At 45.4% G+C, this 23,038-nt stretch overlaps 2 protein-coding genes across 4 annotated transcripts in view; one reads left to right on the plus strand and one right to left on the minus strand.

Moving 5' to 3' along the window:
• The window catches only part of MIER1 (MIER1 transcriptional regulator), a 31,455-nt gene extending 18,110 nt beyond the window's left edge, over nt 1–13,345 (plus strand). For both annotated transcript variants that reach the window (XM_015636509.3, XM_015636508.3), the window contains 9 exons: nt 1,065–1,197; nt 2,811–2,875; nt 3,195–3,267; nt 5,146–5,297; nt 5,873–5,954; nt 7,052–7,146; nt 7,699–7,826; nt 9,354–9,490; nt 10,320–13,345. In XM_015636509.3, coding sequence (XP_015491995.1) covers nt 1,065–1,197; nt 2,811–2,875; nt 3,195–3,267; nt 5,146–5,297; nt 5,873–5,954; nt 7,052–7,146; nt 7,699–7,826; nt 9,354–9,490; nt 10,320–10,645 — 1,191 coding nt within the window. In that variant the 3' untranslated portion in view covers nt 10,646–13,345. The remainder of the gene's footprint in view (nt 1–1,064; nt 1,198–2,810; nt 2,876–3,194; nt 3,268–5,145; nt 5,298–5,872; nt 5,955–7,051; nt 7,147–7,698; nt 7,827–9,353; nt 9,491–10,319) is intronic.
• Nucleotides 13,346–13,608: 263 nt separating this feature from the next.
• On the minus strand, nt 13,609–22,617 carry SLC35D1 (solute carrier family 35 member D1). Of its 2 annotated transcripts, XM_015636510.3 has the most exons (12): nt 22,390–22,617; nt 21,976–22,009; nt 21,818–21,904; nt 21,262–21,329; nt 20,801–20,872; nt 20,161–20,229; nt 19,791–19,893; nt 19,288–19,380; nt 16,806–16,873; nt 16,404–16,482; nt 16,148–16,230; nt 13,609–15,641 (listed from the first exon to the last, which is right to left on the minus strand). In XM_015636510.3, the coding sequence occupies exons 1-12, from the start codon at nt 22,602–22,604 to the stop codon at nt 15,533–15,535; spliced, it is 1,080 nt and encodes a 359-aa protein (XP_015491996.2). In that variant the 5' UTR covers nt 22,605–22,617; the 3' UTR covers nt 13,609–15,532. The 2 variants fall into 2 exon arrangements, with proteins under 2 accessions (XP_015491996.2, XP_033372140.1); XM_033516249.1 differs by lacking the exon at nt 21,818–21,904.
• Between the last annotated feature and the right edge of the window lie 421 nt (nt 22,618–23,038).

Raw genomic sequence — 23,038 nt, forward strand, 5'->3', positions numbered from 1 at the left:
CCCAATCCCAGTCCATCCCAGCCCAGCCCAGTACGGGGATCAGACCATCCCAGTCCAGCCCATCCCAGTGCTGGGATCAGACCCAGTTAAGCCCAGCACTGGGATCAGACCCTCCCAGTCCATCCCAGTTCAGCCCATCCCAGCACTGGGATCAGGCACCCCCCCAATCCCATCCCAGTTCTTCCCAGCCCAGCACTGGGATCAGACCCTCCCAGTCCATCCCAGTTGGATTTTAGGGAGCCCTGGGCTGGCTTTCTGCTCTCTGAGGTTGTGCAGGCACCAAATGCAGCTGTGGGGGTGGAATAATTGTAGAAATCATTGAAGCTTTCCCTGCTCCATCTCTGCTCAGCCCATTTAGCTCCCTGCACTCAGCTGCCTTCTATTTTTAATCTGCTTTAAGCTGCACATGTGACAATGCTCTGGTGGCTGCTGGAGGTGCACAGCCATGTGTGCTGGGGGGGCACCAACAGCATAAAACACTAAATATACAAACTGCAGCCTTGGAAGCACAGAAAATCCATTGGGGAAAAAAATATATTTGTAATTTTCATTTTCTTGGCTTGTAATAATTCCCCTAGTTGTGGTGGTTTGTCTACAAATAAAGGAATTTATTTGAATTTCTGATCTTGACTCAATGTACAGAGCTAAACCTGCTGTTCTGTGGGGTTGAACCACTCAATTCACGTGGATTTTTATGAAAAGTACAATGTCCATCTAAATCCCTCCCCTTCTTATTGAAAATTCATGAGAAAGGGCTTTAAAGACCAAAGTAAAAATTCAAGTGAAATGAAATGCAATGCACTAAAAACCACAAGGATTAAAAAACCCCAAAGATTTAAGTTTTATCTACTTTAAAAAAACACCCTGAGAATGTATTCACACATTAAAAAGTCACATTTGTGGTAGCTCAGCCTGGACAAGCCACAAATAAAAGAGATTTGGAGTTGATCTCTTGATAATCCTGGCAAAAATATTCCCAAAATCAGATTTATCACCGCCAGGGCTAACTGAGCTGCTGCTAATTTTTTTTTTCTCTGTTTGATTTTTATTTTCTTTTTGGGCAGGAGGAGACCATCAAAGATTCCTCAGGGCAGGAAGATGAGACCCAATCCTCCAACGATGACCCAGCCCCATCTGTTGCTTCCCAAGACCCCCAGGAGCTCATTCGCCCTCGGCGCTGTAAATATTTCGATACCAGTAAGTCCAGTTTCATGCTGAGCCCAGAAATCCCAGTACCACTGAGCTCTGGGAAGCTCAGCTCCACTTAACCCAGTGTTCTGTGCCAGAAATTCATGTTGATCCCTAAAAATACTGAGTTTTCCTCTTCGTGGCACTGCTGTTGAGGAGAATTTTGATCAAAACAAACAAAAAAAATGTCTTCTTATTTTTTAGGTTATAGCTGCTCTGCTGACTCTGTGGAAGGACAGGAGATAATCTCTGATATTACAAGAAAAGATGAAATTTGGGGGGAAATTGAAAAATTGAAATTTGAAATTTTGCAGGTTAAAAATTCATTGGTGTGCTCTGGTTATTTGTCATAACCCAGCAAAAGCTCTGTCCTCACCCAGAGGAGCTCACAGTCCACCTGAAATGAAAAAACCAACTGAAATTTCCTATAAATAAAACAGTTTTCCTCAGAAAAGCAATAAAATCTGGGAAAGGCCATGAATTGTTAACCCTGAAAGAATAGAGGGGGAGGAGGGTCACAAAGAAGAAAATTTGCTTCAAGAATTCCACTTTTAATTCAGCATTGAACTGATCATTTTCATTCTTATTTTGTTTACAAATTGATTCCACATCCACTTGAGCTCTGATTTCCCTGGAATCTGATCCTTTTGGGCTGCTTGGGACAGCAGATATTTATTTTATCTTTCTTCAGTGAAAGTGGCTGTTGCTATTTGAATTCCTTCTATCTGTGTTTAAACAAATAAAAAGTTCCTCACCATACCTTACACTGGATAATTATTAATTATGACTCTGTAGAAATGCAGTTTTTAATTTGTAGTTTATTTAAATCCAAAATTGCCAAGGAACTTTTACATTTAAATGGACAAAGTCCAAAATTGCCAAGGAACCTTTAAATTTAAATGAAGAGTTGCCAAGTGTGTAGCTGTGCAGAGGATTGCAAATATCTTCAATGAATTCCTCTTTTTAAGCACAGAATTAACTTAATTCAAGTGTATTGCATTAGGTTTGGGGGTTTTTACAGCTTTCAGCAGTGTAAAAAATGTCATTTAATGTATAAATAATTTCAATGTTGCTGTATCACATCCTGCACCTTGTGAAAGGCAGCTGGCCTGTATCATAAATATCTTAACATTCCTGCTAATCCTTATTCCAAATAATCTCCTGGAAGTGCTGCTGGGCCTCTCCAGGCTCCTGAATCCCAGCAAGACACACTCCCAGATTTCTCCCACCTTCTGCTGAGATCTGCCTGAAATTCCCTGGAAAAGAACAGCAGCAGCCAAGCCAGGAGCTGATGGAAAAGGAAACCCACAAAAATATCCCCACCAAAATTTCAAATAAACTTGGATGGGGGAAACATTCAAAGCTGAGGGAAAAGAAATTGGAATTTAGTTACAAAATTTAGGGATGTGTTTATTTATGTCTTAATTTCTCAGAGCCTGTATCTTCATCCAAATGTGGGTGGGTCATGTTTTTATCTTGTCACCTCTGAGCCACAAATGTTGTCCCCAAAAGTGTCCCTGGCACTGCTGGGGATGAGATAAGGAGGGAGGGAAGGGCTGGAGGCTGCTGGGTTCTGCCAACCCTGCTCTTCTGGGCTTAAATGTCTGCAAAATTCCTTGCAGATAGTGAAATAGAAGAGGAATCTGAAGAAGATGAAGATTATATTCCCTCAGAAGACTGGAAAAAGGTAAATATTCAGGCCATATTTCATGAATAATTAATTAATTTGTTACTGGGTAGCTCTGAGCTCTGTGGAGCACCTAAATCCTCTGCAGTTTTTCCTCATAAATATGAGGAATTTTGGTGATGAGAAGTCTTTAAATCCTCTCCAAAAAGTCAAAAATCAATTTCCATAGAGGTGTTTTCAGTTTTGAACCTGTTAATTGCATTTTTAGATTTTAAACAGCAAAAGTTTTAAGAAGGGAGGAAAAAATGCTGTGGTCATGCTCCTGTTTGTTAACAAAAAATCTCAGGGTTGCTTCACCTCTTCTTTTTCTTCCAATCAGGAAATCATGGTGGGCTCTATGTTTCAAGCTGAAATTCCAGCTGGCACCTGCAAATATAAAGAGAATGAAAAAGGTGAGATTTGACCATTTATTGCTGCTTGAGATTAATGTCTAATTAAAAGAAAGAAAAGATTTGATTGATGTCAGGGGTCTTGATAAATGAGTGACAATTAGAGGCATCACATCATCAAATTGGAGCTCATCCTGTACTTCAGCAGAGCTGGAGGAAGAGGAAAAGAAGGATTTTATTCTTGGCCTGGTGCCTCTTGAACCCTGGGATTCTGATTTAGTGATCCACACAAGCTGCAACCTCTTCACTCCTAGATTTATGTCAAATAAAACATCTAATGGAGAAATGGTATTGCTGGAACTGGATTATCACATTAAAATGGGCAAAATGGTACCAGCAGCTTTGGTTTTCACATTTTGTACCTCTTCAATCTGCAATAAAAAGTTCTGCTTTTGTGGTTTTTGTTTTTTTTTTCTTTCCCCAGAATTTTTCCCCTCATCCCAAGCTTTGACTGGGTGCTGTCAGGAAGGGCAGATCCACTTTAAACCAGCTGGGAGCATAAAAGATGGAAACTTTCTTGCCCATTCCTAGGAATTTGCTCACAATTCAGATCAATGAGAATGGATTTTTATATTTTTTTATAGTTTTTATATAATGTAGTTTTTAAATAAGCACCACAAAACCTGGAGCCTCCCTAGAGTCCAAGTTTAATCTCAATTATCTCCTTGCCCAGAGAGGTTGTGGATTCCCCTGGATCCCTGGGAGTTCCCAGGCCAGGCTGGACAAGGCTTGGAGCAACTTGGGATAGCAGAATTCCCTGCTCCCAGTGGAATCCATGGAATTGGATGATTTTTAAGGTCCCTTTTTGGACACAAAGCATTCCAGGATTCTCTGAGGATTCCATGAGCAGCCCAACATCAGCTGAGTGGGAACCTCTGAAACAAAAACCTCCCAGAAAACTCCTGGGAGCTGCTCCCAAAGTGTGTCCTGGCTGAAACGAAGCCTCTTTCTTTAATCATTTTCTTTATCACTTCTGGGGTTTTATTTGTATTTATTTCCATCATAAATTACCTTTTCCAAGTAGAGATTATCTCTGAACCCCCTGAGCTCCCCCCACACCTCCCTTCCTGTGTTTTCCCAGGCATTCCTCTTGGAATCAATGTTCAAATTCCTTTCCTGCTGCTCTTTCTCAGGCTGTTGAAGCCCACAAATAAAGTCTGGATATTTTCCTACTTTAATAACCAGAATTTCACTTTATTTTGCTACAACCCAAAATAAAACTGGGGGATAATCAGGGGATATCTCACTTTTTCCACATTTTTCCATTAATTTCATTTTATTGTGGCTTCCCTGCTCTCAAACTCCTGTGAAAGATCTGGAAAAGGTGGAGATTAAAATTCTGGAGTTTCAGGATGAAATTCTGAAATCCAGAACCCAAATCATGCCAGGGATTTGAAGGCAAAATCCAAAATCCAAGTCATTTGGATATTTGCATCCATGAGATTTTTACCTGGATTTAATGATCCCCCAAGGTTGATCAGAGACATGGAATATATTATTATTATTATTATTATTATTATTATTATTATTATTATTATTATTATTATTATTGTTGTTGTTGTTGTTGTTGTTGTTGTTATTATCATTATTATTGTTATTATTATTGTTAGTGTTATTATTGTTGTTATTATCATTATTATCATTATCATTATTATTGTTATTATTATTATTCTTGTTAGTGTTATAATTATTTATTTTATTTTAAATATAGACAAATAAAATATATATTTATATAAATATAAAATAATATATTTATAATTTATATAATATATTTATAATTTGTATTATATAAAAATTAATATAAATATTTTTAATCTAATTTAATTTTATCATGATTTATTTCACAAATTTTATTTTGTGTTCTCCCTGGGGTTTATCCAGTGTATGAAAATGATGACCAGCTGCTCTGGAATCCTGACTTTTTACCAGAAGATAAAGTCATAGAATTCCTCAAGGAAGCCTCGAGGCGCACAGGAGAGGAGAAAGGCCTGGATGCAATTCCTGAGGGGTCACATATTAAAGACAATGAGCAGGTAGAGAAAAATAACCACAATATGGTGTTGATTTTATGGAATTAATCAAATTTTTTTTAAATTTAATTTTACTCCCAAGAGGTAAAATGGGGTTTGAAACATCTTTATTGCTCCTTGTGGAAATTGAAATTTGATGAGGTTTTTACCTCTCAGTGAATATGTTAACTTGGGTTTAATGTTGCTTTATGTAAAATAAATATATAGTAGAAAATAAATAAAATCAGATTTTATTTTATATATAAATCTGTATGAATTAATTCTCTCAGGTACAGAATTTTTCAATTATGAAATCCTCTATAAGTGCACATTTAATTTTTCCTTCATACCCAAAAAAAAAACTCCTTCACAGCAATTTTACAAATGTGTGTAATGGATGAAAAAGTTGCAATGCTTTGCTTGGGTATTTTCCTTGTTCTGTAAATCAAGATTTAGAAATTTAAATACATCTTAAATGACACTGCATTCATTCCAAGAGTTTTATTTCTAACCTGAAGAGGTTTCAGTGATTTTCTGAGCGTGCTGCTGTGGCACAGCAGAATTTGGAGTGGTAAAAATGTGGATTTTCCTCTCTGCAGGCTTTGTATGAACTGGTGAAGTGCAATTTTGATACTGAGGAATCCTTACGGAGGCTGAGATTTAATGTCAAAGCAGCCAGAGGTGAGCATGCCCTGAAAAAAGGACTTTATATCCCTAAATTTTCATTTATTTCTGGCCCAGGCATTGGGATTTGCTGGCAGCAGGCTCAGGAGGTTGATTTGAGCTTCATTTAAATGCAGCCTCAGTGAATCTCTCATTGTTCTCTGGGAAAATGGAATTAGCAGATGTGGAAATTCACTTCCTGGCCATATTTGATATAAAAATCTGGGACTTCAGCAGCAACTTCAAATTGAAAATTACTTCTTAACAACTCAACTGGGCATTTTTTAGGTATTTTATTGTGCTCTTTTAGACCTTTCAGTCATCAAAGTGAATTCAACAAACAATGAGACATGAAATAACTCTAAACAAAGGAGCAAATTAACCTTTTATTGTGCAAAATATAACATTACAAACCCTGATATGTAAAATGAAATAATCCCAAGTAAAGGACCTTTCCTTTTACAAAAATAACATTACAAACCCTGATATGTAAAATGAAATAATCCCAAGTAAAGGAGCAAATTAACCTTTCCTTTTACAAAAATAACATTACAAACCCTGATATATGAAATGAAATACTCCTAGATAAAGGAGCAAATAAAAATATTATTTTACAAAAATAACATTAAAAAAAAACCTGATACATAAAATGAAATAATCTTAAATGAAGAAGCAAATAAACCTTTTATTGTACTGAATATGACATAAAAACCCTGATACATTAAATAATTCTCAATAAAGGAGCAAATTAACTTTTATTGTATAAAATATAACATTACAAACCCTGATATGTAAAATAAAATAATCCTAAATAAAGGAGCAAATTAACCTTTTATTTTATAAAAATAACATTAAAAACCCTGATACATAAAATGAAATAATCCTAAATAAAGGGGCAAATTAACCTTTTATTTTATAAAAATAACATTAAAAACCCTGATACATAAAATTAAATAATCCTAAATAAAGGGGCAAATTAACCTTTTATTGTACAAAATACAACATTAAAAACCCAGATCTCCAAGGTGCTGTGGGAGCCTTGAGCATTTCCTGTGCTGATATTGATCAAAATTAACTGTTTCCTTTATTGCTTTTTATTTTGGATTTTCCTACAGAAGAATTATCTGTCTGGACAGAAGAGGAATGCAGGAACTTTGAACAAGGGCTGAAAGTCTATGGCAAGGATTTCCATGTGATTCAGGCAAATAAGGTAAATTTTAAATGTAATTCTCTCTTTTTATATTTTAAAGTAATTATGAATAAATTTTTGTCCTTCATTTCCTTCATAAAGAATAAAAAATAGATAAAAAATTCGTAAAATCCTTTATCCTTCATAGAGAATAAAAAAAAATATTTAATTTTTGCTGTAGAATCACAGAATCCTGGAATGGTTTGGGTTGGAAGGGACCTTAAAGATCCAACTTCCACTTTCCCAGCTGGGACACTTCCAGGGATGGATCCAGGGTGGAATTTTTTCCCAATATTTACATCCAAATTGTTTTCTCAAAGCCCAGAATTTATAATTGGAAGTGCAGAAATCCTGTAAAAATCCTTTGGGAAGGAGCTGCTTGCCTGGAGCCTGACTCTGGGCTGGAGAGACTCTGGACACCCTTAATTTCCATCTCCATTTTGAAATACGAAGTTTCCAAGCAGCTTTAACTTGGAATTCCACACTTTTTGTTCTAAATGCTGTTTTTTTACTTATTTTTTTTAATTAAAAATGCCTTTAAATTCACCAAGACTTGCTTGGCTGTGCTGCCAGGTCCGGACCCGCTCCGTGGGGGAATGTGTGGCTTTTTATTACATGTGGAAAAAGTCGGAACGTTACGATTTCTTCGCTCAGCAAACCCGTTTTGGGAAGAAAAAATACAACCTGCACCCTGGGGTCACGTAAGATGTGCCTGATTTCACCATTTGGGGGTTAAATCTTGATTTTTTTTCCTGTTCTCAGCTGAAAATTCAGGGATTCAGAGCCTGATTTGCAGCGGGAGAACAGCCAAAGTGTAAAAAAAAATGGCATTAGTGTGTATAAATAATCTGTAAAATACATTTATTTGGAGTAAGGCCAACACTTTGCAGTTTTAGCTTGAGTTCTGTTAGAATTTGGTTGGTTTTCTTTTTAACTGTTAATAGGTTTTATTCTTTTAAATGCCTGTTTGAATTAAATATGTTCTCAACAAAACCATGAATCCCAAGTTTCAGGTGGAATTTGTGGTGCACTCTTTGTCCATCATGCTGACCAGCCCAACACCAAATCCCAGGAGATTTTGGGGTGTCCAAAGCTCCTTTTCCCATTCCCATCCTTGCTGGGGAAAGAGGGAATGTGTGAGCAGAGCTGCATTCCCAGCTTGTTCTGCTGCCCTTCATTCCAAAGCTCTGATTGCCCTGTCCTGCTCTTTCCACTGCCTCTTGCCAAGCTTTTTTTTTACTATTATTTTCATTCCTCATTTCTTCCTGCCTTTCCTTGGAATATTATTGTTTCTCCAAACATTTCAGGGCTCTGGGACACCCAGAGCTGCCATCAGGGACTTTGTGGGTGTTACAGGGAATTTCTTACCTGGCAGGGACTGTCTGGCTCTCCCCTCCTTCCATCTCTTGGTGGGTTTTTCCCCCCTATTTTCCATTTCCTCCCTTATTTTACATTTCCCCCCTAATTTCCATTTTCCCCTATTTTCCATTTTTCCCCAATTTTTCCCTAAATTTTTGGTGGTTCAAAGCTCTCTTCCTGCTGCATGGGGGAGCAGCAGCAGTGTCTTTAAGGGCTGGACTTGTCTGTTCTTGAACGATTTTGCAGATAAATTCAGGGAATTCAGGGTGTAATTCCAACATAATTACATGACAGGAGAAGCTGTTTCTGGAGTTAATCCAGCCTTCCCACCACATCCAAGGGTTTTATCCACCAGCTCCCTTTGTTTCTACCTTCCATTCCTGCCCTAGGCTGGAGCTCTGGAATAAATGGCAGAGATGGGAATGTCTTGAACTCTGGAGTTTTTACCTTCACCCCTTTGGGGATGCAGAAATGGGATTTGTATTTACTGGAATGGTTTGGTGTTGGTGAATCAGCAAATTCCAAGAATTCAGTGCCTGAAGGGATCACCTTGGAAGCACAGGCCAGACATAAAGGGTTTGGAATCATGGAATGGTGTGGGTTGGGAGGGACCTTAAATCCCACCCAGGGAGCAGGGACAGCTCCCACTGTCCCAGGCTGCTCCAAACCCATCCAGCCTGGCCTTGGGCACTGCAGGGATCCAGGGACAGCCTGGGAATTCCATCCCACCCTCCCAGAGAGAAACTCCTTCCCAATATCCATCCATCCCCGCCCTGTGTCCGTGGGAAGCCTTTCCCACAGAGCTGCAGTGTGTGCAGGAATATTCCCAGGCAGTTTCCCAGCAGGCTGAGCCGTGTGTGTGTCCGCAGGGATTACATGGATCGGCTCCTGGATGAGAGTGAGAGCGCAGCCTCCAGCAGGGCCCCGTCACCGCCCCCCACGGCCTCCAACAGCAGCACCAGCCAGTCTGAGAGAGATGACTGCACCTCCAGCAGCAACCAGAACGGTGAGAGGGGCCTGGCCTCCCTCTGGCACGAGATTCCAGCCGGGATTGGGTCGGGAGAGCCCATCCCTGCCGTGCCACGGGCACCTCCCACCATCCCTGCCCGCTCCAGCCCGGCCTGGGACACTGCTGGGGGTGGAACAGCCACAGCTTCTCTGGGAATTCCATCCCAGCCCCTCCCCACCCTCAATATCCCAATTATCCCTGTTTCCTTCCCAATATCCCATTTATCCCTGGCCTTTTGCCAGTTTAATACCATTCCCTGTGTCCTGTCCCTCCATGCCTCGTCCCAAGTCCTTCTCCAGCTCTCCTGGAGCCCTGGAAATGGCTCTGAGCTCTCCCAAAGCCTCCAGGTGAGCACCCCCAGAGACAAACAGCCTATTTCGAGTTAAAACTGCTTTTTAAAAACCCCTCCATGTTTGCATTTAGGGCCTTGTTTTGGAAGAGAAATCCCTGCTGGAATTTGCTGTTGAGTGAGATTTGGGAGTTGCTGTGTGCCCTGTGCCAGTGCAGAGGTGTCACTGCAGTGTGGGGGGTCCTGAGCAGGGCACGGAGCCCCTGAGCAGGGAGCTGGGAATGGGAGAGGAGCTGGGGACTCACTCAGAGCGTGGAAATCACCTGGAAGCTGCACACAGAGCCCAGGTGCAGCTCCTGCATCCTGGGATTCCAGGACTTCATGAACTCCCTGTGTTATTTGGATGCACCTCCAGCCCAGAGTGAGGAGAAAAACGCTGGATTTTTAACAAATTGCAGTTCAACTCCTCCCTGCTGAGCCAGCCCAGGTTGTTGTGTGGCTGCTGAGCTTTGCTGATGGCATTTCTCTCCAACCCAGGTGTCTCTGCCAACGGCCCAGGGGAGGTGCCAGGGAAGGAGGAGGCCAAACTGGAGGGACTGCACGCCAATGGACCCTGCAGTGGGAAGAAAACCCCTCACACCGAGCTGGATACAAACGGCTACGAACCCGAAAACCTCCCCAGTGACCCCAAACTCGCTCACTCAGCTTCAAGGAACGAGCCTGAGCTGGAAGAAAAGAGTGAGAGACCTCTGAAAAGAAGAAGAATTAACAGCAATGGGAAGGAGAGTCCTGGTGCTTCGGAGTTCTTCCAGGAAACCAACTCCCACGGGAAGCTGGAGGAACTGGAAACTTTGGATGACTGAGTGCTGGGAGCTGATTTTATTCCTTGGAGTAAATTTTGGGTGTCTAAAATTTTCAGGGTTGATGGGTTACCTTCCAAAGTCCAGTTCCATAAACAATCTGAGATTTTTTTTTTTGATTCCTGAGACCTTCTAGGTGGCTCTAAAGATCCAATGATTTGATTTCTTCCAGTGCTGAAAAGCAGCAGGAGAATATTGAATTTCTCAGAGCTGGCAACTGCAGTTCTGGGATAAAAAGCTCTTAAAATATTTAAGGAACAAAGCAGTGAGTTGCTGCAAAAATATTCCCAGCCTAAAACATTAAAGAACGTGTTAATACAGCATTTAATGTATAAAACAGCATTTAATCAGTGTACAAGTGAACAAAGCATTTGGGGCTTTGCAGGAAGTTAAAATAAAACAGGAAAAGTCAAGACAGAGCAGGCACAGAGACTTCCACTCCTGCTGGAGAGAGGAAAATACCATCCCATCATTAAGGAACCCTCATGAATCCTGAAAGTTATGAGCACAACTATTTTTATATATAGAAGTTTTAAAAGGTAAATAAATAAACCAGGTCAGGTTTGTCTATGTAAAATTGTTGACATCAATGATGTCTTTCCATATTCTTTATCTGGGCTAAAGAAATACATTCTGTATTTTTCCAGATTTCTTTGTAGCCTTTGAAAGATTTTTACAGTACTTATGTCTTGATTGAACTGTCCTTTCTTAAAACAAAAGCTTGTATAATTTTCTTACCTTGTACAGTTGGTAAACTTTTATGAGAGAGTTGATACTCTGAGTTTAATGTCAGCTTCCTTTTATTTTGCTGAAGTCTTTTCTAAAAAACAAAACAGCAAAAAAAAAAAAAACCAAAAAAAAACCAAAACCCAAACCAAACCAATGGAGTTAAAAATTAATCACCAACATGTTAATTTCCTTCCCAGAAACTGGTAAATAATTAACATAAGAATGGTTAGGAGGAGTTTGATTTTGGAAACGTGGGGTTGTTGTTTTTTTTTCTTGTTTTATGGCAAATAATGATGTTTCCATTTTTGTTAAGCATGCTGCTTGCACTGCACACATTTCCTTGCTTTCTTTCTCCCTCCATTTGGAACTCAGAGAAATTTCACAGCAGCCAAAATCTGGAGTTTACTGAAGCTTCTTGAGGTAGAGCTGCTGCAGCACTCACTGGGTTATCTGCAGGCTGTGCCCTGCCCCGTTCCAGGGAGCACAGCAAGGGCCGGAGCGTGGCTGGAATGGTTGGGAATGCAGCTGGGAACTGGTGCTGGACTGGAATTCCCCAGGACCACAGGGAAGGCTTCAGTGGGAGCAGGGCACAGATTGGATCTGATGATCTCAAAGGTCTTTTCCAACCTAGAAACTGCTGGGATTCTCTATCGCGCTCACCCGGACAAGGGAGAGCGGGAATTTCACGCTGAGCTGTGGAGAAGGAATCTCAGTGCAAAAACCAAAAATTCCTCATAAAGAAATGAGAAGTGGGTGATGCTCACCCTGCCACTGAAAAGCTGTGGGTGAAGCATTTCCATCCAGCAACCAGGAACATTTGAAATCCAAATTCACTTTGGTTTTGTTTGGTTGTTTTTTTTCAGCCCAGCTGCACTTCTGCTCTGTTGAAATCTGGGGTAATTGTTCATTTGTATCATTGATAAGGCTGTGGCCTCCTCACAGGTGTGCTGTTCACCCTAAACTGGTTATTTTCTCTTCAGGTTTATGCTTTTTCTGGTTCCAGTTGAAATCAAAGGTTTGAAATGGATGTTCCAACCCAAAGCCCAGTGCTGGGGGCTTGGGCTGATTCGGTTTCTTCTCCACTGAACTTTCCTTGGACTTTGTGATCAGGAATGAAGCAAACCTCGGGATGAGGATGGGTTATGGATGCAGGAACCTGCTGTTCCCAGAACTGTGGGGAACAATCAGCTCTGCCTGCCAGCCCTGCTCCTGGAGAGGCTCTGGGTGAGCTTCATTAATTAAGGCCTGTGTTAATTAAGGCATGCAGTGATTAATGCCTTGAGGCAGAGGTTGCTGTTAACTCTCCCCTCTGGTTATGAGCACAACCTCCAAGTTTCCCCTTAGCTCAAAGACGGTTCCACACAAGCAGAATCCTGTTTTCTGTTTTATTTTGATGCTCTTTGTTTGGAATCACTTCCCAAAAATCCGTAGGAAAGTTTCCAAATGAATTGTCTCAGGCTCGTGTGTGAAATCCAGCACTGTGTATATTTTCAGAAACGTTGCTTTGTTTTTTATCTTTCCTTATTTTTATTTTTATTTTGGTGATGCTTAGAAGAGACCTGACATTCCATAATCCACTATGTAATGCTCAGCTAGACTTTAAGAATATTTAATTCTAATTTACCTTTTGTTTATGCTGGTGTTTTATACAATACTTTGTTCATGTTTCAAACTGCAGCCACTATAACTCGATCATTGCACTACTAAAGCTATTGAAAATCCTGGAAATCTGCTAACTTTGCTTTCATTTTCCAAGCTTTCAGTACAGTTGGGAATCCAGTCCAGCAGGAAATCCTTGGGCTTCCCACAGGGTTCAGTGTGCTGTAAAATCCCCCACCCCACACACAAACCCTTACAGATGAGTTTGATACATTTTTTCCACACAGTATTTTGCACTGTCATTAATTCCCTCCTCTTATTCCCCTTCCCCATCTGCAATTCTGGAAAAGCTTATTAAAATATTTTTAAACTTATTGTCTGCATCCAAAATTCCTGCCTTTTTTTGCTCCAGAGGGGTGGAATGTTTCTCCTCAGAGGATGGCAGGGCAGCCACCCTGCAGTGAAACCCATGAAAACAAAACCCAATCTCCTGGATCAACTTCCAACTGTTCTCCACATCCCTCCTGAAGGAATATTCCCTCCCACCTCCCCCTGCTGGGCGATAAATCCCGGATTTATCCATCCCCAGCATTCCCATCCTCTCCAGCCAGGGAAGGAAGAGAGGGATGAGGCAGGAGCAGCTTTGGTTCATTGGTTTATTGGAAGCAAATACAAAAATACAGAGGCACATAAATCCTTTCTGCTCTCATTCCTCACATCCACAGCCTGCCATACATTCACATTTTCATCACTAAAATGCTCATTTTGTAAATAGATTCTCTATAGAAAACATTTTTTTAGTCAATTCATAGCATAGAAAATACTGTTAGAGGAATTCTTGGCTTTCCCAGTGTTTAGGATCCAGGACAAAATAAGCTTTAAAAATCCTTCCCTGTTAGGACTGCAAATCTAACCAGTAGATTCAAAACTAAAGAGAAAATGATACAAAAACCCCTCTGGCAGAATCAACCTCCTGGCACGGCGGGGTCAGAGCACATGTGGGGGGAAAAATGGGATTTGGGAATGCTGCAGCAAGGGGCAGGAGCAGCTGGGAGGGGCCCCAGCAGCACCTGGATACTGGGAACCAGTGCAGGAACCAGTGCATGGACCAGTGCAGGAACCAGTGCAGGAACCTGTGCATGGACCAGTGCAGGGACTGGGGGGCTTCTGCACAGCAGGAAGGGTTTGTCACCCTCCCTCCCCTGGCACAAAGCCGAGGTTTTACTGGAATTTTGGGAGATAAAATCAGGGATTTTTTCTTGCTGTGCTCTGAGGGGCTGTTTCAGGACACCTGACCTGCCCCTGGTCACTGCAGTGACCACAAAATCCCACAAAAAACGGGGGAATTGTGGCTCTGGAGTTGCTCCAGGAGCGGGATGTTGCAGCAGGCAGCAGCTCCACACCTTGCCCAGCAGCCAGGCTGCAGCTGCACCCTCACAGAAAATCTCTTCCCCATCCACAAACTTCCAGTAAATCCCAGCAAATGCAGCTTTGTCCAAGAGCAGTTCCAGCTGAAACAAGCAGTTCCTGAAAACCCCCGCTGCCGGTGTCTAGAGAAGCTGGTAGGGTACCAAAAAATCCCTAAATACATTATTTTACCAAAAGTTTTTTAACCAAGCTTAAAAACAATTCTTTTTAACCCAAGCCCTGGAAAGGAGTGCTGGGTAAAACAAGCTTTAAAAACCACTGAACACTGCCCAATGTACGACAATTCCCATTCCTTTAGTGGGTCTTTCAGGGCGATTAATTCCATGGAAAACAAGAATTATGGGGCTCCCTGTACTTGCCAAAAAAGAAGATTTAAGTCCTTGTGCCTCTTCCAGGGGTGGGAGCTGGAATTATTGCAGATTCCCTGGATGTGCTGTTCCAGGTGGGACAAGCTCAGCTCTCCTGTGATCCCAGCAGCTTTCCCAAAGCCAGGGTTGGTGCCAGGGAGGCTGCAGAGCTCGGCAGCAGCTGGAAAACCCTTCCTGCTGGGAATGTCTCCAAGCCTCGGAAAGACAGAGGTGAATGCAAGGCTCTGATAAACCCAGCAGGGCTCGAAAAGTGGGTTAATGGCCCAAAGAAACTGAAAATAAACGGAAAACGGCTAAAAAATTAAGTCCAGAGAGCGCCGAACATTCATCCAGGAGGTTTTGGAGCAGCTTCCAGGGAACGCTGGCCAGGGCCCTCGGCATTCCCGTCCTTCCAAAGGGAGCAGCTGGGCACGGAGCCAGCCCCAGCCTCCCAGCCAAGCTGGGATCAGCAGATCCACGGATCCCATGGAGCAAATCCAGCCAGGGCCACCCCCGGCACATCCCTGCCAGCACAACTTCCAGCCCCGCCCGTGCCCGTCTCGGCTGCTGCCGACTCCCAGCTCGATTAGAAACCCGTTAATTGCTCCCGATCAGACTCAATTAGGCTCACCCTTCCCCGTGCAGGCCGGGTGGATCTTCCCAAGGATTTGTGAAGGCAGCAATCTCGGCTGTGCAAATTAATCCCCGTGGATCCCTCCCCAGCTTCTGCCCGCGATCAAGCGAACGGATTTGGGAGGATTCCCGAAAACAAAGAGCCTCTCCCTGCTCACACGGAGCTCTTCCCTTTAATATCCATCTTGCTGCCAGCATCCGACTCCTTGTTCAGCTGCTCCTCGGTGAAGGTGATGTAGGAATACACCAGGCTTCCAGCAATACTGCAAGAGATTCAGGGAACACCTCGGCAACCTGGATCAGCCAGGGAAAGCCACAGGGATCTGCTGGAAGCATCCACTTCCAGGAAAATTCCCAGTTTTCCTCCTAAAGCCAGGTGTTTTAATTCCCTGCCAAATGGGTTCCCAGCCTAGTGCTGGATCTGCTGCACCCCCAAAGGGATCTGGGACAGGAGAGACTTTTCCAAAAGCTGAATTGTAAGAAATACCAAGTGAAATAATCTCAAAAATTCTCCTTTTGCTGCCTTAATTCCATGACTCTGCTTGGAAACTCAGGGAAAACTCAAGTTTTCCTGTTAAAATACTCCTGTGGATTCTCCCAGCTTTAAAACAAAGTTTGGGAACGTCCCACAGACCAAGCACAAAAACCCAATTCTGTGGGGTTTTGATTTTCTTTTGGAGGGGGAAAAAAAAATCCATTAAATCAGTCAAATCCTTTCAGTTTCACCCCAGTTTTCATTTACAAATCAGAAGGAAACCACTGCTCTTACCTGATATTTAGACCAATGAAGTTCATCCATGTAAAAATATAATCTCCTCCAAAAAACATCCCAATATAGGTTATTAAAATATTCTGCAAAGGAACAAGATGGGAGGAACAAGCAGCCTGAGCCAAGGGGATTGTAGAGAAAAGGGAATTTAAGGAAAAGGGGGTGGAATGTGGGGGCTGGAATGGGGGGTTAATGCAATTCCCAAGGGATAATGAGGGATAAATTGGGTTTTTTGGGAGCAGGGAATGCCACTCACCTTAATGCAGCCAACTATTGTAGTTGTAAGAGCAGAGTTGTACTGAGTGCAAAGAACCGTGGAATACATCAAAATAAACCTATGGAAAAGAGGGATAAAACCTTGGGAATCACCTCATCCCATCACCCTGGCCATGGAATCAGGTGAGCTGAAGGTCCCTCCCAAGCCAAAGCATTCCAGGATTCCATGATTCCATTCCATCCTTTCCCCAGCAGTTTTATTCCACTTTTTTAGCTAAACCTGCACTGGAGGAAGGTGGGAGATAATTCCCACCCCCCACAACTCTCAGGAATGAGGAGTGATGGTTTATTCTGATTTTTTAAATGATAAAGGCCACCACCATTCCCTCGTTCTGGAATGCTGATGCTTTCCCTGCTCCCAGCCCAGCATCCCAGTCCTTACCCCATGACACAGGAGAGAGTGAACTGCACCACGAAGAACGTGTCTGCCCAGCCCTGGTATTCCACTGCCTGCAGGGAACAGAGCCTTGGGAAGCACAGAATTCCCAGCAATTCCAGGAACAACCCCCCAGCACCAGGAAAAACCAACCCAATTCCAAGGCTGGAATGACATCCCGAGGCTGGGGCTCCCCACTGGTGTCACCTCCAGCCTCATCCCTTCTGGAAAAGGCAGGGAATGTCTCTCAAGGCAGAGGGATCAGGAGAGGCATCTCCCAGCTGGCTGTGATCCACAACTGGATCATTCTGGAATTCTCTCGCTGCAAAGCACAGAACACTGAGCCAGCCCATCCCAAGGGAGCCGTGACATCCAGAGGTGCTGCTGAGGCAGCCTGGATTTCAGGGAAGAGTTTTTTTCCTGGGCTTTTGGACTTTTGGGAGCATCTGGAGTGCTGGATCCAGTGCCACAGACAGGGAGAGTCCAGAGGGGCCACCAAGATCCTGCAGGGACTGGAGCATCTCCCTGAGGAGAGCTCAGAGCAGGCTCAGGGATCCTTGGAGAACCCCAGGATCCAGAGGAGCTCCAGAGGAGCCTCAGGCACGAGGCAGGAGCAGGGCAGGGCAAGAGCTGCTTCCCTCACCCCCTTCCCAGCTGGACAGGGAATGCCAAAGCAGCCAGGGCTCCTGCTGTGAATGCTCTTCCCACAGGGACACAAAATTCCAGCCTTGGAGGGACCTTCCTGCAGCTGATCCATCCCCTTTTCCCGCAGGGATTCAGGGGGGAGTTCAGCAGCAGCAGCAGCACACAAAGCAGGATGTGTTACCTGCGATGCTGCCGAAGGAACCACAAGAATTCCCAAATCCACAGGCACAGGAAAGGCCCCCAGGCCCTTCCCCAGGGCCTTTCCCGGAGCTGCCGGGGCGGAGTTTCCTGGCGGCAGCCCCGGCACAGAGCGAATCTTTGTGCTCAGAAAGGAGTTTATTCATGGAAAAGCAAATAAAGAACGGACATTTCTGTCCCAGGGCTTTCCTGGCCAGCTCCTGATCCTCACGGAGCGATTCCATCCCAAATCCAGCCCCGGGGCCAACCCCTCTGCCCTGCTAATCCCAGCTCCTCAGCCCGGGATTGAAGGGTGGGAGACACCTCCAGCCTCTGGGGAGGGAATTCCTGAATTCCCTGCACGTGGAGAGGATGGCCAAAAAACAGGCAGGAAAAAGGAATGTGCTGCTCAGGAGAGCCAGCTGCACATCACTGACTGCAACAGCAACAACAGGATTGCTACAACTAATTATTATTATTATTATTAAAAAAGGAATGTGCTGCTCAGGAGAGCCAGCTGCACATCACTGACTGCAACAGCAACACCAGGATTGCTACAACTAAATATTATTATTATTATTATTATTATTATTATTATTATTATTATTATTATTATTATTATTATTATTATTATTATTACTACTATTATTATTATTATCGTTATTATTATTACCGTTATCGTTATTATTGTATTGTTGTTGTTATTATTGTTAGTATCATTAGTATTAATATTATTAGTATTGGTATTATTCCTACTATTACTATGCTAACAAATAAGTTAATAATTAAATATTATTTATTATAATTATTAGTAGTAATAATAGTATCAATAATAATTTCACTTATACAGGACCACAGGTAAATTATTATTACTATTATAATTATAATAATTGGTATTAGTACTATTAGTATTACTTTTATTAGTATTATTATTAGTATTATTATATTTAATACTTTAATAAATAACTAATTTAATTTTAATTATATTATTTCTTATAAATAATTATAAATATTATTACTAGCAATAATAGCAATAATAACAATTTCATGTACACAGGACCACAGGTAAATAATAAGAATAATTATTATTACTATTATCAAATTAATAACTTAATTATATATTATTTATTATAGATGATTATTAATATTATTAGTAGTAATAAAAGTAAAAATAATAAATAATTTCACCTATACAGGACCAGAGGTAAATAATAATAGTAATAATAATAATAATAGGAAAAGCTATTAAATATAAATATAAATATAAATATAAATATAAATATAAATATAAATATAAATATAAATATAAATATAAATATAAATATATATTATTTCATATCTCCAGGACCACAGCCCCAGTGGGACACCACAAGCACCTCAACAAAACTGCCCCAGGGAGAGGAGAAGGACAGTTAAAAAAAGTGTGAAGAAACTCATTGATTGCAAAATTTCTCAACCTCTTTAATTAACATTTGGGTTTTCTCCTTGCTCTCCACTTCCCCATCCTCAGGCATCACAAAACACCAGAGGGAGCAGCTCTGTGGGTTCCAGCCCAACAGAAAAGCTGAGGTTCCTCCCTGCTGAGGTGGTTCTGGGGCAGCAGCCCCTTCCCCCAGCCCTGCCCCTGGAACTGTGGCACAGAATCCGTGGATTTGGGCTCTCCTACCTTGTGTGCATCTCCAGTGATGTAGGCAATGCTCAGGGTGGGGAGGATCATGAAGAGTGCATTGTAATAGAGCAGTCCATACTTCCCCAGCTCCTGGAAATGGGAAATGCCCCAGGGCTTGAGTGGGATCGCAAATCCCCGCTCCCACTGCTGCTGGGACCGAGCCTGGAGAGGGGGAATTCTGAAATATCGTGGAATTCCAGACTGGTTTGGATCGAGAGGGACCTTAAAGCTCATCCAGAGCCACTTTCCACTGTCCCAGGCTGCTCCAGCCGGGCCTTGGGCACTGCCAGCTGCTCCGGGAATTCCATCCCAGCCAGGAATTCCTTCCCCATATCCCATCCATCCATTCTGGCACTGGAAGCCATTCCCTGGGTCCCATCCCTCCATCCCTTGTCCCAGTCCCTCCCCAGCTCTGGGGACATTTTGGGAATGGGAACCTCCCCTCCTTGGCCCTCACAGAAACCAAGCCCCAAATCCCAACATCCCAAAGCACATCCCACCTTTGAATCCAGCTTCTGTTTCACGTAGGCACCGTTTGCAGCTGTTAAGGCATCGTTAATGAGGATAAAAATATATCCCTCCAGGTCAAATGCCAAGTCAGCACTGGGAAAGGGAAAAAAACAGGAGTTAAAGCAGGGAAAATGCTTGGAAGATTCCTTCCAGCTTCTGTGGAGCAGCAAGTCATCAGGAAAAGTTAATGGTGGGAGGAGGGGTTGGGATTTGGGTCAGGAAAACATTCTTTCCTACTAGAGAGCACGTCTGAGGGGGGGAAAAAATCTGTGTTTAATCCCTCCACTCTTGGGACACAGCAGGGAACTGGATTCCCCTTGGAATGGACCCTCTGGAGATGTGGGAATGAGGACAGCTCACCTGGCAGCTACAAATGCACCAAAGATCATAGCAAATACTGTCATCTGAATGCTCCAGGAAAACTTCTTCCTGGAAAACAGGCAGGAGGACACGGCATCAGCCACTGCTCAGTCCCTGGGAACACTCTGAGGGCTTTGGAGCAGAGCAGGGAGATTTCCCTCCTGAGGAAAGGGGGAAAAAACCCCAAACTGCCCCCAAACCAACCACCCCGTGCAGGAGCTGTGAGTAAAGACATTTTTAGACAATTATCTCTGCGATTTTTCAGAAGATAAAGAACAGCCTGGAGGAGCTGGGAGTTGATGGAGAGCTGCAGGGGCAGGGAAGGGCATGGACCAGCTCCCAGCCCGCAGAGCCAGCCCTGGGAAGGGGCTCTGGGCACTATGGGAGTGCTTTGGGCTCCCTACGGGAATTGGCACAGAACCCTGAGCCTCCTGGAGTGCTGCAAGTGGAGACAGAGCAGCACATCCCTCTGCCCCACATCCCTCTGCCCCACATCCCTCTGCCCCAGCTCCTCTGGAAACCCAGGCAGGGATCAGGGCCAGCAGCTCCTGTCCCGCTCCCTGCTCCCATCCCAGCCCAAACCCCGATCCCCGAGTTCCAAAGCTGGACCCTGCCAGCTGCAGGGGCTGGGAGCACTCACTTGAGCAGGAATCCCTCGGCAAACATGGTAAACAGGATGGAAAACCTGCGCAGGACCGTGAACATGGGCAGGCTGTGGGAGGAAGGGCCAGGGGGTCAGAGGGGTTCCCCATTCCCCACATCCCAAACGGAGCAGGGACGCGGGCTCTGCCCTGCCCCAACTCCTCACGGATATGGAATCACTCCTCATGGGAAGGGCACCGCTCCCACACCCACTGAGACCTGACCCTGCCAGGATGGGGGACCCCAGGGACACCCCCAGACCCTCCACGCACGGAGCAAGGCCAGCCCCGTGGATTTGGGAACACGCACGTGGCACCTCCCGGCGTGGGCAGGGGAGGAAGGAAAGTGCCCGGCTCGGATCTCGCACAGCCCCGGGGCCCCGCAGGGCTCCCTGGCAATCCTGGAAAGCCCCAAGGAGCGCTCAAACCCTTCCCCCCGAGCAGGAAAACCCATCCCTACTTCAGTTTCTTTGTGCTGAACAGTCCTGTGATCTGGTTCCCGAAATACAGGAGAGGTAGAGGAAATGTCTGGAAAGAAGAGGGATAAGGCGGTGTGAGCGACCCTGAGCAGCCTCCGCGGATTAACGGAGCCATGGAATGATTCCCAGCCCGCCATGGAAACCCTGTTCACACACACACACAGACAGACAGACAGACAGACACACAGACACACAGAGACACACACACGTGTCCCGGCGCTGCTCCGAGCCTGCAGGATCCCGGGAACCACGGGCATCCCAAAGAGCCCCCGGCGGGCAGGGACCCCGGGGCCGGGGAAAGGAGCCCGGGGAGGGGAGCTGGGTGTCCGGGGAGGGATTTGCGTGCTGGGGAAGAGGATCTGGGTGCCCGAGGAGGGGATTTGGGTGCCCAAGAAGAAGAGCTGGATGTCTGGAAAAGGGAGCTGGGTTCTGGGGAAGGGGATTTGGGTGCCCGAGGAGGGGATTTGGGTGCCCGAGGAGAGGAGCCGCGTGTCGGGAAAAGGGAGCTGGGTGCTGGGTGCAGGGCAGGGGTCTCACCCGCCGGGGGATGTGTCTGTCCAGGTCAGGGAATTTGACCACCCGCAGCGCCTTCCCCGCCCAGAGCACGGCCACCGTGGCCACCATCTGCAAGAGAGCAGGGGTCACCCCACAGCCCCCCAAAAGGCGGGCTGGGGACACAGGGGGGTCCCACTCACCTGGCCCAGCCCCACGCACAGCGAGGACGGGAACCTGCGGGAGGAGAGCGCAAATCAGGGGGGTCCCCACAAACTCCTCTGCGGGGTCCCGGAGGCCCCACGGCCATGGGGACACCCAGGCTCGGGCAGGACAAAGGACGGGACCCCAAAGCTGGGGGTGACACAGGGGGGTACCCGAGCCCAAGGACGGGGGGGAACGGCGGGGCCCCGATCCCCAGAACCACGGGGGGGTCCCCACTCCAATCCCGGGGGGTTATCCCGATCCTGAGGGGGTTATCCCGATCCTGAGGGGGATATCCCGATCCTGAGGGGGATATCCCGATTCTGAGGGGGTTATCCCGATCCCGGGGGGATATCCCGATCCTGAGGGGATTATCCTGATCCTGAGGGGGGGTCCCACCGGCGCAGCCGTACCCGTAGGTGGTAAGGACGCTCTTGTTGACGACGACGATGAGGAAGGAGCTGAGGCCGTAGAAGGCGGCGGCCAGCAGGCGCAGGCAGAGCGGCGGGGCCGCCATGCCCCGCTCCGCATCGCCGGGCTCGGGGGCTCCGGCCGGGGCTCCCCCCTCGGCCGCCCCCTCGGGCCCCCCCCCGGCAGCGGCCGCGGGGCGTCTGCGCGGGGCCGACATGGCTGGGGCGGGGCTGAGGTGGGACACACCGCGCATGCGCGGGGTCTGCGCGGGGCCGACATGGCTGGGGCGGGGCTGAGGCGGGACAGACTGCGCATGCGCGGGGACTGCGCGGGGACTGCGCGGGGACTGCGCGGGGACTGCGCGGGGACTGCGCGGGGACTGCGCGGGGACTGCGCGGGGACACGGGACAGGGATAGGAGACAAGGGACACGGGACAGGGACGGGACGGGGACAAGGGACAGGGGACACGGGATAGGGGACAAGGATCAGAGGACAGGGGACACGGGACAGGGGACAGGAGACAGGGACATGGGACAGGGACAAGGGACACGGGATAGGGACAGGGACAGGGACAGGGGACAAGGAAGAGGGGACACGGGACAGGAGACAGGGACACGGGACAGGGACAGGGACACGGAACAGGGACAGGG

This window comes from Parus major, chromosome 8 (genome assembly GCF_001522545.3).
Source record: "Parus major isolate Abel chromosome 8, Parus_major1.1, whole genome shotgun sequence".
Lineage (NCBI taxonomy): Eukaryota > Metazoa > Chordata > Aves > Passeriformes > Paridae > Parus > Parus major.